The 11732-nt window shown below is 53.3% G+C and overlaps 6 protein-coding genes across 6 annotated transcripts; 1 reads left to right on the forward strand and 5 right to left on the reverse strand.

The window, feature by feature from the left end:
- Positions 1-18: 18 nt before the first annotated feature.
- G647_07135 (uncharacterized protein) lies at positions 19-1052 on the reverse strand (the record flags this gene model as incomplete). Its single annotated transcript, XM_008731452.1, has 4 exons — positions 19-412; positions 483-614; positions 703-954; positions 1012-1052. The coding sequence occupies 4 exons, from the start codon at positions 1050-1052 to the stop codon at positions 19-21; spliced, it is 819 nt and encodes a 272-aa protein (XP_008729674.1).
- Positions 1053-1492: 440 nt separating this feature from the next.
- G647_07136 (uncharacterized protein) lies at positions 1493-4828 on the reverse strand (the record flags this gene model as incomplete). The annotated part of the gene is made up of 2 exons (XM_008731453.1): positions 1493-4540; positions 4598-4828. 2 exons carry the CDS (start codon positions 4826-4828, stop codon positions 1493-1495), a joined length of 3279 nt encoding a protein of 1092 aa, XP_008729675.1.
- An 896-nt stretch (positions 4829-5724) lies between these two features.
- G647_07137 (uncharacterized protein) lies at positions 5725-6745 on the reverse strand (the record flags this gene model as incomplete). Its single annotated transcript, XM_008731454.1, has 2 exons — positions 5725-6608; positions 6673-6745. The coding sequence occupies 2 exons, from the start codon at positions 6743-6745 to the stop codon at positions 5725-5727; spliced, it is 957 nt and encodes a 318-aa protein (XP_008729676.1).
- An 897-nt stretch (positions 6746-7642) lies between these two features.
- On the forward strand, positions 7643-8932 carry G647_07138 (uncharacterized protein; the record flags this gene model as incomplete). Its single annotated transcript, XM_008731455.1, has 1 exon — positions 7643-8932. The coding sequence occupies one exon, from the start codon at positions 7643-7645 to the stop codon at positions 8930-8932; it is 1290 nt and encodes a 429-aa protein (XP_008729677.1).
- A 208-nt stretch (positions 8933-9140) lies between these two features.
- On the reverse strand, positions 9141-9955 carry G647_07139 (uncharacterized protein; the record flags this gene model as incomplete). The annotated part of the gene is made up of 2 exons (XM_008731456.1): positions 9141-9841; positions 9916-9955. The coding sequence occupies 2 exons, from the start codon at positions 9953-9955 to the stop codon at positions 9141-9143; spliced, it is 741 nt and encodes a 246-aa protein (XP_008729678.1).
- Positions 9956-10220: 265 nt separating this feature from the next.
- Positions 10221-11372, reverse strand: G647_07140 (uncharacterized protein; the record flags this gene model as incomplete). Its single annotated transcript, XM_008731457.1, has 1 exon — positions 10221-11372. The coding sequence occupies one exon, from the start codon at positions 11370-11372 to the stop codon at positions 10221-10223; it is 1152 nt and encodes a 383-aa protein (XP_008729679.1).
- Between the last annotated feature and the right edge of the window lie 360 nt (positions 11373-11732).

Consider the following 11732-nt stretch of genomic DNA (forward strand, 5'->3'; position numbering starts at 1 on the left):
CACGGGGCACTCGAGCCCTCAGTGTCCATTTGTATGTGTACCCTCCATTGTCACCTCCTTATCCCCGTCCGCCAACACCGTGACGCCTACCTTCGCATCCTTCGCATCCTTCGCATCCGGCCCCGGTAATTGCCCAGCTCCCGGCATAACACTCGCGACTTTGCCCTCTTCATCGACATACTCGAACCGATACCTCGAGAGATAATGTGGGATGGCACTCAGCTGCGGCCCATAGCGTGCGGTGTTATCGTACAGCTCGAACAAGGGCACGGCCAACAGTTTCATATTCTTGGGAACCGAAAGCACTTTGTTGGGCGGGAGGTGGATGAGGTACAGCTTCTTGAGTTCCTTGGGCCTGGAGACGTGGGCGGGGAGGAAAGGGTAGAGGAATGTTTCGTGGTTAGGACGCCACCTATGTAGCCCTGCGTGTTAGCACATGATGTTGTAGTTTCATATGTGAAGGGACATTGTAGTAAACGTACCATTGAGCCAGACAATCGCCAACTTCCCACTCGGTGTCTCCTTCTTTAGGGTTCGTAGGTGCCAGCCTTTCGTTCAGGCGCTGTTTAAATCCTTCGATCTCGTCCGCATCATGAGGGAGATAGTCGCCCGGTCTGTCCCCAAACACCCCGTCCCCGTCAGTTTTTGCCCTGGCTTGATCACTGAAGGGGCGACGCAGTGCAGCAAGAAAACAAAACATACAGCTTGAAAAAGGCATTGGCGATCTGCAGCATGAGCACGTGCGGGTGGTTATGTTCATGACAGACCAAGATGCCCTCGCACGTCCGCCGCATGCCATAATTGTCGTAGTGCTCCTCGAGCCTCTTCAACCTCGCCACGACCGACGGGTCTTCCTCCGGCTGCGTCTCTTTGGTCCCAAACGTGTAGTTCGAGAGCGGGTACAGTCGGATGGTTGGCGGTTGGTTGGCTGTGAACGGAGCTGGGAGGATAGGCCTTGCATGTTGTTAGATGGGCAGCAGCATTGTAGGATAAGAGGCAAGTCAGTCGTACGGGAAAGACGAGTTCAGGGTCGTCGTCGTGAGTGTCGACATTGTAAAGACGTCCAGCCAGCTGCGCTCGGATCGTGAAGTAGCAAAGTCGCTGGATGTCACTCCAAGGGCAATGTTGGTGGTAGTCCTACGGTAGCCAGCGAGCTTGGAATGCCAGTGATTGTTTGCTGCAAATGATCACACGCGATGGTCGATGGTGCCCGCGATCTTCGCGTCACACTCGCAGCACGAAGAGCACACAACCCATTTGGAACAGACGGCGGCTTGCAACATGCATGAGAACTATGAGGTACACATCTGGCGCCAGGATTTGATGTCTTATTAGCAGAGTCGTCTTGCAAAATCTAAGGTCTACTGTACAGACACATTAAGACTTTTGCCAACAACGCCGTCGCTGCGATGCACTGCCAGAGAGAGCCATGACCTCTTTCTCATTATGGCGTTTCCAGACCTTCTCCAGCCTCGATGACAGAGTCCCGGCTTTAGAGCTTGGACTCGACATCTTCGAAGTCCTGCACATCTTCTACAGGGACAGGGCCTCTCGTTACCTCCAAGCCAGCTCGCCATTTCGCGGCGTCGTTTATGATCACGGGAGGTGGCAACTTGGCCGCCATTTCGTTGGGATCCTTGGGCGACTCAGCGGTCTTGATCTTCAGAGCCATCTGTATCTGAGGGACCGCTTCCTTTAGCTGACCCAGAACCTCTTCGGTCTTTGACTCTGGAATAGATGTACCGATGTATTGCTTGGTCGCTTCCAAAAGCTGTGGCTGGTTGGTCAATTCGATGTTTTCCAACTGATGTTCCAGCCGTGCTTCGTCCACGTCGACGCCTAAGGAACCAAGAACTTGTCCCAAGAGGCCCACGAACTGTTCCTTCTGTTGTGTTGGCGAGACTTCAGGCACTTCGCTCGAAGCTTGGGCCTCTAGATGGATCGATACCTTTCTTCGCTTCGACGACTCTGGGTCAATGTATTGCTCGTAGAACTGTTTGATATCGTCTTTCGTGAGCTGGCGGATGACGCCAACATCCCGATCGACCTGGTAGAAATTGAGGTACTCGCCGCTGATGTAGGCCCACAGACGGTTGGTCTCAAAGTCAAGATTCTTAAGCTTTTCCAATCTCTTGTTAATAAGACTGCGCTTATGACCCTCGAATTCTTCGTCTGAGGTCGTCTCAAGATCCGATCGGAACTTGAGCAAAAAGGCATTGATGCGTGATTCCAGGTAGTCCGGTTCTCGGTCGCTCTGTATGAGAACTCGATAGCCCATGGTCACGGCCGCGGGTCGCACCCCACTCCACACGACATAACCAAGCTGCTCCTTGGTTCGCAGCTGGTCAAAAGCGGGTTCGTCGGTCATTTGGCCGAAGAGTTGCAGTTTCGCCCGGAGATCGAGGTCCATGACATGCCCGACGTCCAAGTAATACTCGATTGCGTGGTTGACATTGGCCGGGTCGCCCAATTTGTGCTTGTAGATGAAATTGCTTCCTTCTGGCACGATGACGTTTCTCCGCAATAGCCACTCGGACGGAGGCAGTGCTCGCGGTTTGAGGGTCGATTCGATCAGGTTACCAATCTTCTTGACTTCCTCCTTGTACAGATTGCCATGTGCCAGCACCTCGATATGTGCCTGTTGCAGCAACTCTGAGACAAACACTCGAAGATCTTCAACGGTGATGTGTGGAAGTTCCTTGGCGTAGGTATCATTCATCCACGACCTCTCATTCAATAGCCATCTGGTGTAATCCCCGATTTGGTAGTATGGTTGCTGGTATGCCCAGTTCTTGTACTTCCTCGCGGTCCGCTCCTTGATAATGTCGAAACGGTCTGATCTGATCTCAAGCGATCTTACCGTGGTCAGAATCTTCTCCAACAAGACTGCCATCTTGTCATTGTACCCATGCACGCTTATGTCAAAGCCGAGCATGTTTGCCCCAATCCCGTATGCCAGTCCCGATATTTCAGCGTCATATGAGTAGCTTGAAAGCGCGTCTTTGACCAGACTGATGAACAGGTTCGTCTTCACATAGTTTGCAGGATTTGCATATGTGACGGCGTTCCGCACTTTTATGTTCAGGTTCGCCTTTGGCACCCAGAAAGTATCGTCCTTCTTCCACCACAGGCGAAGCTTGTCATCATTCCGAAGCAATTTGGGTGCTTTTGCAGGTTCCTTGACTTCGGTCTTCTCCACATCCAGATTGGTAGGGATGAATTCATTCTTGTGCGGAAGATGCAACTCTGGAATCCTCTCAGACTCTTGGTTGGACAAGGCTCTTCGCACCTCAGACAAGACGTCTGCAGGCACCCTTTCAACCTTGTACTCTGTGCCGTACCATCGCTCCTTCTGGTCCCAATTACCTGGATAATCTTGTGCGACAAGCATCAGTCTAAAGTTGTCCTCTCGAAGATATTGCATGGCTTGCACGATGGCTTGGGCGTCGAATTTCCTGAACTTGCTGGTGCTGCTTAAAAGCCAACTGCGGGGCAATCCTTCCTTCTGCATGACACTGCTGGTGGCACTCGTGAATCGACTGGCAGGGGATTTCTGGCGGAATTTGAAATCGACCTCGGCCATGTTCTTCATTTCTTGGTGCATCCACTCGACGGGAGGATTTGCCTTCATCATTCCGATGTACTTGAAGACGATCTTGACGATCTCATGGTAGTTTTTGAGCCCATCAGGTGTCAGGCCAACCTCAATCTCGAAGAAGGCCGATCCTGGACAGACAGGATGGTAACCGGCTGACAGAGTCTGAGCCAGACCCCGTTCCTTGAGATATGCAAGAATACTACCGGGACCCTCGTGGCCAATCAAGTGACTGATGTATCTCGCTGGCTGAGTTTCGAACATGTCCTCCTCATCCTGCCAAGGGAAGCTGATCTCCAGAGACCGGGACTCCATGACGGGTTTTGCATAAATCTCGGTTGAAAGCTGGTCTTTGGTCAACATCTCAATGCCATCCCATCGGTTCTGAGACAGATTCTGGTTCTTGACCTCAGAGAAGAGTTCTACCACCCAGCTTTCAAGCTCGTCCAGAGACTCACGGCCCAAGACCACAAGTTTCATTCTGTTCGCAGAATAGTGTCGCTCATAAAACCGGATGAACTCATCTCGAATCTTAACACCTCGTTTTTCGGGCTCGTCTCTCAGTGTCTGCAGGTTCCCTGTGGAGAAGTGGTGGTATGGGTGCCGAGGGTTTGACAGCGATTTTGCCAACTGGGACAGTCTCCATCCGTCACTCTGTAAGTTTTTCTTGTTCTCCGAGTCCACTGCTCTTAGCTCTCTGTCGAGAGTATTCTCGAGGAAGAGGGGTTTGACGAAGAACTGCGCAAACCGATCGAGTGCCCCATACAAAGGCCCTGCCGATGTACCATTCGCCCCGCCCTCAGTGGTCCCATTCGTGAGCTTCTCATTTGATTCGTGCTGGGCGGCGCATTCGAAGAAGTAGTTCGTCTGAGTGGCAGCCGTGTAGGCATTGGAGTGACCAGCATTTGAGGAAAGGTACGAGCTGTACTCGTTTTCTACCGGATACTACATCGCCGTCAGCACAAGAGCATAAAATCGTCAAAGAGAGGCCAGGTAGCGCACCTTTTCTGTGCCCATAAAGAGGAGATGCTCGACGGCGTGAGCCATGCCGGGCATGTGCTCTTCGTCCGAGAAATTCCCCACATTGACGTTGAGACTTGCACTCGCTTTGTCTGTCTGAGCATCATGGACGAGCAGCGCCTCAAGCTTGTTCGACAGCTCGATGACTCGGTATGATCGGTCGTCAAGATCGGGCTTTTCCAGTTCGTCTGTTATCCGTCTCGCCGAATTCATGACTGTGGCGTATGCTCGTGTGGGAGTGGCTTGCGGGATTCGAAGGGTGGCCGCCAGCGATTTTGAGAACAGCCGAGGACGGAACGCCAGAGGGACGACTGATGGAGAGGAGAGGAGCGAGCAAGATGCCAGGCGTACAGAAAGTCTCATATAGGAGATGTATCCCGTTGCAAACCTCCAGGCAGGCACAAAGAATGCGTCACGGTCCAACTGAAACCTCAAGTAATCATGGCAATTTCTTCAAAGCAAACATACCGCCTGGTTATGCGACTTTCCGCCTCCAGGCGATGGCATCGATTCCGGCCTTTGCCAAGCAAAATCGAGGACAACCAAACGCGCCGAGGGTCATTAGCTTCGCGCTTTCACTTTGCTCTCACCTCGAGCATATTCTACGTTCACTCCCGTTCAAGTCCATAATCCCTGCTTGTGGCTTCCTTAGTAAAGCGACAATGCGCTGAAGCAGGCTCCTCCAGATACATGTGCAGTTGGCAAGGTGTTGTTCTAGTCACGCGCCTTTCAAGCGGCGTGCAGACGAAGCACAAACGCCTGAACTGTTACTCGACATGCTGCACACTCCCCTTCTGAAGATATATCATTGGCGCATTGCCAGTGTAGCCTTGCATAGACCAGCAAGACCATGCATTTGACACTGCCATGGCAACACAAGAGGGAGAATTCTTCCTCGAGCAGCCGACCACGACGTCACTGAGTCGTTGCAGAAGCCCTCCATGGTGCAAACGGGCGGGTAATTCGTGGTTGAGGTATGGCTCCCGTTTTGTGCATCTAGTCACCGCAGCTTCTACGATGAGCAAGCAAGAGCAAGGGAGCTATCTCATTGTCCACCGCACCGGAATACTCCTACGACCGGTGTCCATGGTGTTACTCACTCCGCCTGCCTAGAGTTGGAACCTCTCACCCACAAGCTGTTCGCTCAATTCCCAGACCTGGTCGACGAATGCTCCATGGCCATCGTGGACAGCCGGCTTCTTGACCTGGCAGTGATCAAGGTACGCTCCAGACTCAGGCTCGAGACTCGGATCCAAGGCGGCACAAAGCTGAGTGGAAGCCCCTTGCTGCAGCGTCTTGCGTACAGGGATCTCGAACTCTGGATTCTCCCTCGTCGCCGACTCGATCGCTAGATTCCTCACCTCCTCAGTCATGTAACCTTGGAGATTCGTAATAATGCTTCCAGGGTTCAGACTAAAGACAGTGATGCCCTTGGGCTTCAGCACCCTTGCGAGACGACGGGCATACAGGTTGTTGCATGACTTGGAAAAAGTGTAGGCCTGGATGGGATCATACACCTTGCCATGCTCGTAGGAGATGTCCTTCAGGGGCGCAAAAGCATAGTCTGCTTTTCGTTCCGATGCCGAGCTGCTGACGACCACGATTCGTGAGCGCACCAGATCCTCTCTCAAGAGCAGGTTTCCGAACAAGAAATGGCCCAGGTGATTTGTTCCGAACTGACTCTCAAATCCATCCACAGTGAGAGCATACGGACAAGCCATGATCGCAGCGTTCAAGATCAGCACATCGATCTTATCACCAGCTAGCACAGACTTGATCCCGTCGATTGACTTGCGCACCGAACTCAGACTCGCCAAATCAAGCTGAACGAAGCTGACCTCGACATGAGGTTTCTCTTGGTGGATTTGGTCGACGAGCGGCTGGATCTTCTGCTGCGACCGACCCGCTAGTATTAGGCGCTTGGGGTCCGCTTTTGCCAGGCTGAGGGCCGTTTCAGCACCTATGCCTCCCGGAGTCGGACCTGTGATCAAGACTGAAGGAAAGAGTAGTCAGCGTTCGTATCATCGTGTAGACCTCACTGACTCGCAAACTCGTACACGTCTTGCCAGTAACCCGATCCTTGAATGCCTCCACCACCTCATCACCAGTAGTTTCGAAACCCAAAGCCATGACTTTCTCGCTCGCAAAAATATAGTGCTTAGCGGATGGCTATCCGACGCTGTCCTAGATTGTTCACCCTGAAAGCACCTAGGTAGACAGTAACCGGCTAGTGAGAGCATCCAGCGCTGAGTCAAGTGACAGCTTTATACCATCCGGTCTCATCAGACCTACACGGCGATTATACCACAATACGGAGTATACACGGTAACGCCATAACATTCTCCGCCGTAGCATAGTAGTGTTTTGGATATTGGGTAGCGCCGAGACAAGTCTCATAGGTACACCAGGCGGAGGCCACTGCCCGTCAGCAAGTCGCAGTCAGTAATTACCCTGCATAGATCAAAACCTTCAGCGAATAGGACCGCTCTGCAGGTCATGTTTGACCAACCAATGACGCGCCAATTAGGTATCCTCTCGTGTCATTCTGTAGGTAGGTACTCTGGCCAAATGCCCGGTACCTCGTAATGGTACTCCGTATGCAGGTCAGAAAGGAGCCAAGCCTAACTCCGACGGTCGTGCATATAGCCGGACGAGGCTGGAGACAACGGTTGACGACGCCGCAGGTCCTGCAACATACATGGCGACAACGGCAATTTGGGTTTTCGCGCGAGTCTAGTTTCAAAGCATGGCGCTCACCGTGACCGGAAAAATGTGCTCCGTACGAGTACTCTGTGAGTCTGTATACCTCGTAGGTGAAGAAAGTGTGGGCGGGTTCCTTAGTAGTCCGGACACGGAAGAACGATAATCCTCGTTATAGAAATGCATGCGGAGACAATTGACATCAGGAGGGAGCCCTATTAATTAATTGATCTCGATTTCCATACTGCGGTTCTGTTCGAAAATCTCGAGAAAGGACGAAATCCACGAAACCCTTGCATCCCGCGATATACGCCGCGTCAAGCGAGGATGAATCGATCCATCGTGCGATGCACGTCATGTCGCGGTTCGGTTCTCGAAGCAGTCGCCTCGGTCACTGGAGTATCGATTCCAGCACAAGCAGCATCTAGATCACGACTTTCGAAACCACCACCACCACCACCACCACCGAGACTCCAATCAACCAGAACATTCAGCAGCCAGTTCGGGCCCTTACGCCAGTCTCTTAAACCGTCAGATTCAGACTCATCGTCCGACATCCTCCCTCCTCCTCCTCCTCCTCCACCTCTCGCCTCTGCAGAGTCAATACCATGGTATCTACAAATCGAAGACCCGTTACCTCCCTCCCCCCTCAGCCCCCTGCTGGCACTGCAAGAGATTCCGCCCCTGCCACCGAACCCGCCCGCCATCCTCGCCACGGTGCTGACGCACCTGTCTACACAAATCGGCCTGGACAACCTTGTTCTCCTCGATTTACGCCATCTCGACCCGCCTCCGGCGCTGGGCTCTAACCTCCTCATGGTCATCGGCACCGCACGGTCCGTGAAACATCTCAACGTCTCGGCGGACCGCTTCTGCCGGTGGGCGCGCAAGGAGTTCAAGTTACGACCCTACGCGGACGGGCTACTGGGTCGGAATGAATTGAAACTGAAGCTCCGACGGAAGGCCAGGCGGATGAAGTTGGCGCAGAGTGTGGGGAATACAGTGAGCGGACACGGCGCGGACGACGGGATCACGACGGGCTGGATCTGCGTCAACATGGGGAGTGTGGACGAGGCTGTGCTTGCGGATGAGGTGGATGCAGGGGAAGGAGCGGAAGAGATCGCGCAAGTGCAGGTGGAAGCGGCGGGCGACGTGTCGGAGAAGGCGAGAAGGAAAGCGCAAGAGTCTCCCTTGGAGGGTGAGGAAGAGTACCGCAATCCGAGCGAAGACGAGTATGTTGGCTTTGGCTCGCGGACCAATGCACCGCGGATTGTGGTGCAGATGTTCACGGAGGACAAGCGCCTCGAGATGGATCTGGAAGGACTCTGGGACGTGCGCAATACGAGACGAGCGCGCAGGGACGAGCAAGCGACGGCAGCAGCCGAGGCCGCGATTCAGATGTTGCAACGCGAGCAGCAAACAGAGACCGAGACCGAGACGAGCCCAGAGCAGGATAAGGATCTGCGGAAGGACGAGGGCGAGGGACAGGATGATGATAATGCTGGCGAGAGGAAAGAGCGCGCCGGGGAGACGAGAATCGAAGAGGAGGTGGATGACCCTGAGGCTCGTGAAGAAGACGGTGAGGAGAAGCCCTTGGGAGGCATTGGTGCCAGCTGAACGAAAATCGCGTCCAGTATCCTACAATTCATCCAGTGCATTTCCGTCGTATGCTTTCGTTCCGTCATGCCGTTCAGTTGCTCCATTAACCGTGTGCAGTCATGGGCAATCTCTACGCAACGCTCGCAATGAAATGCCAGTCAAGTTCCTCGTAAGAACCAATATCCCAGCGAGCCATGCCCCGAAGTCATCCGAATCGTGTCAACCTTCAGTCAAAGCTGGGCCCCAGCATGACAACGCTGAACCGTAACTCGCCTCCACCGGCAGCTTCTTCTCTCTTCAAGAATGACTTCACACCCAGTTCCTGACCCTTCTCGCTCAAAACATCATCCTCCGGACCTAGAAACCCTCTCTTTAATGGGCCTTTTCGTGAGCCATCCATCTCCCATAAGTAGCCATCTTTGTCTTTGACAAATGCGACAAAGTGCAGATCGATAGCCGCGTCGGCTTCTGGTGCTTCTGTGTCGCCTTTTGACGCGGCACCGGCGTGGGCTGCTTCGAGCGTCGGGCTATTGTAGAGCAGCTCGGCCCGTTCCATCGGTTTGAGAGGCAGGGCTTGCTTTAGTAATTTATCCAGATCACTGCCTTCAACGATGTTCGATCTTGCTGCGCCGTTGCTGATGGCGTGTAACAGGCCAATGAGACCGCAAGCATTGCCGATGGTCTGCTTGAACCAGATCACAGGCTCTTGGTCGCCTGAGGCAGAGTATGCCTCCGCCGACGAGTCTTCCTCGGCTCGGAATTTCTCGTATGTGGAGGTGACGGGAAATACCAAAAGCAGGGCAATGGCGGGTCGGGGCAGGAACTCAAGAAGACTAGGTTCGTCGAGGGAGTAGACTTCGTGGAATTGTAGCGATGAGGAGAGGCCAAGTTCTCGTGAGAGATTGGTCATGACCTCTGGATTGTTCTCTACAAGAGGTTTGATCAGTCAGTGGAGGCCCTCCTCTGGCATAGGGTGGGCGGGGGCGAGGCTGATCACTCACCTAGTGGGACGAACATCTTTCTCTTCGCAGTTTCCGCCATTTTGTCTCGCCTGTTGAGTAGCTGTGCTGTTCGATAAGGCGTGAACGAAGACCAAGTGAGGCATCCGCGAAGGGCACAAAAGAGGCACGCGGCAGGCAAATACCAATTGCGTCAACGGCGGGACATTCAGGCACCAAAGGCATCTGATTGGCCGCAGTGCCAGCCTTGCAGGGCAGCGCCAGTCGAAACCTCATCCGCCTAGAGTGCCCCTCCTCCATCTTGGGTGGTGCAGTTGCTGTTCCCTTTCCCACATTCCTCGCTTGACTCAAAGAGGGCTCTCCCCACTAAGCTCACTGAACGAGTAAGCCCACTGGCTTTCGTGCTGAAACTTCAATACTTCATCACCCCACGACCACCACCCAGCGGTAAGACTCCTTGCAAACAGCTCTAGTGCACGATACTCCGGGGGCAACAGCTCTTGCAACAACATCTTGAGACACGGTTTCCGTGAATGCACGTCTGGCACGGCTGCGATGATCCTTCTTTTCGTCTTCTCAGACGATGCGCCTCTCTGAAATAGGAGGAGAATCTCATATGGTCGCCGCCACACTCCGTCAAGTTGGGTAACAGGTTCACCATGAATTGTTGTTTTGATCCAGAACCATTCCTCCTGTAACCGGAGGTCCATAGCTTGCAAAGTCTCCAGAACCATGGCCCGGATGGAGGACTTATTGGTGATCCAGACGGTGACCCAACCCTGTGGAGCACACAGTCTCTTTACAATCCGCAGAGCTTGATCGAACGGATCTTGAACTTGATCCTCTTGCGTTCTGTAAGCACCGGAATGCCGGACAGAGCGGTTGGACCAGGGTGGATCCATCAGAATGAGGTCAAAATCAGGACAGTGGCGGAGGAAATATTCTCGGGCGAGCAACAAAGCAGGCAACCCGTGTTCGAGACTTGCCAGAATAAATGTAGATCTTGGTGGAATAACAAAATCTCCATGACTCGTCACTGCAACAATGGCAGCGGCGGATCGGAGATTGCAGACCACACTACCTGAGAGATCACGAAACGAGGAGAACTGAGTGCGAAGCTCGGTGGTTGACAGTATAACAGGTGTTGCCGACGGAGAATTACTCTTGCTCAGCTCTGGAGCAGCATGGGTGATCAAGGCACGACGAGGGTAGCACCAAATGCCGCATTGACCAGTTGCATGCAAACAAGTCCGGATCTCTGCTAGTGCTAGAGAGATCCTCTCCTGCACGGATTCATGGTACGAGCGTTCATTCAATGAGATTGCAGCGAGTGCAGCGACTCGATTTGCGCCTTTCGGTTCGGTGCTGGGATACGGAGACTCAAGAGGTTCCGAGGATTTTAAAGCGTGGAGGGCGTCTTGACCATTTTGAATTGATGTTGGTAGATCAACCAAGTAAACAGTGCCTGCTTCATTCTGGGAGAGGATAGTCGGCTGCATCGAGGCTTTCAAGAGGTGAGCGTGAATCTTGAAGCTCGTTGATGGGTGGCAGGAGGTTGGGTGTAAGGATTTCAGACGAAGACGAGCATTGACACATTCTTACTCTGTCCTCACCCCAACCTCAGTCCCTGCTTTCATTCCTCGCTCCTACCAAATAGAATTATTCTAACGTCAACACTGACCGTCGTCGCGCATTTCGCACTGATCACCAGAGCGACAATGCTTCCTGCGTCAATGTCAAGCTCTTCTGTACAGGTCAATTTGGCCTGTTGGCCGACCAGCCACCAGATGTGGACATTCATCCCTTCCACGGTGGCACGCACTGACGGTATCGACAGCATTTATCACATACCTGTAAGT

This window comes from Cladophialophora carrionii, assembly GCF_000365165.1.
Source record: "Cladophialophora carrionii CBS 160.54 unplaced genomic scaffold supercont1.6, whole genome shotgun sequence".
NCBI lineage: Eukaryota > Fungi > Ascomycota > Eurotiomycetes > Chaetothyriales > Herpotrichiellaceae > Cladophialophora > Cladophialophora carrionii.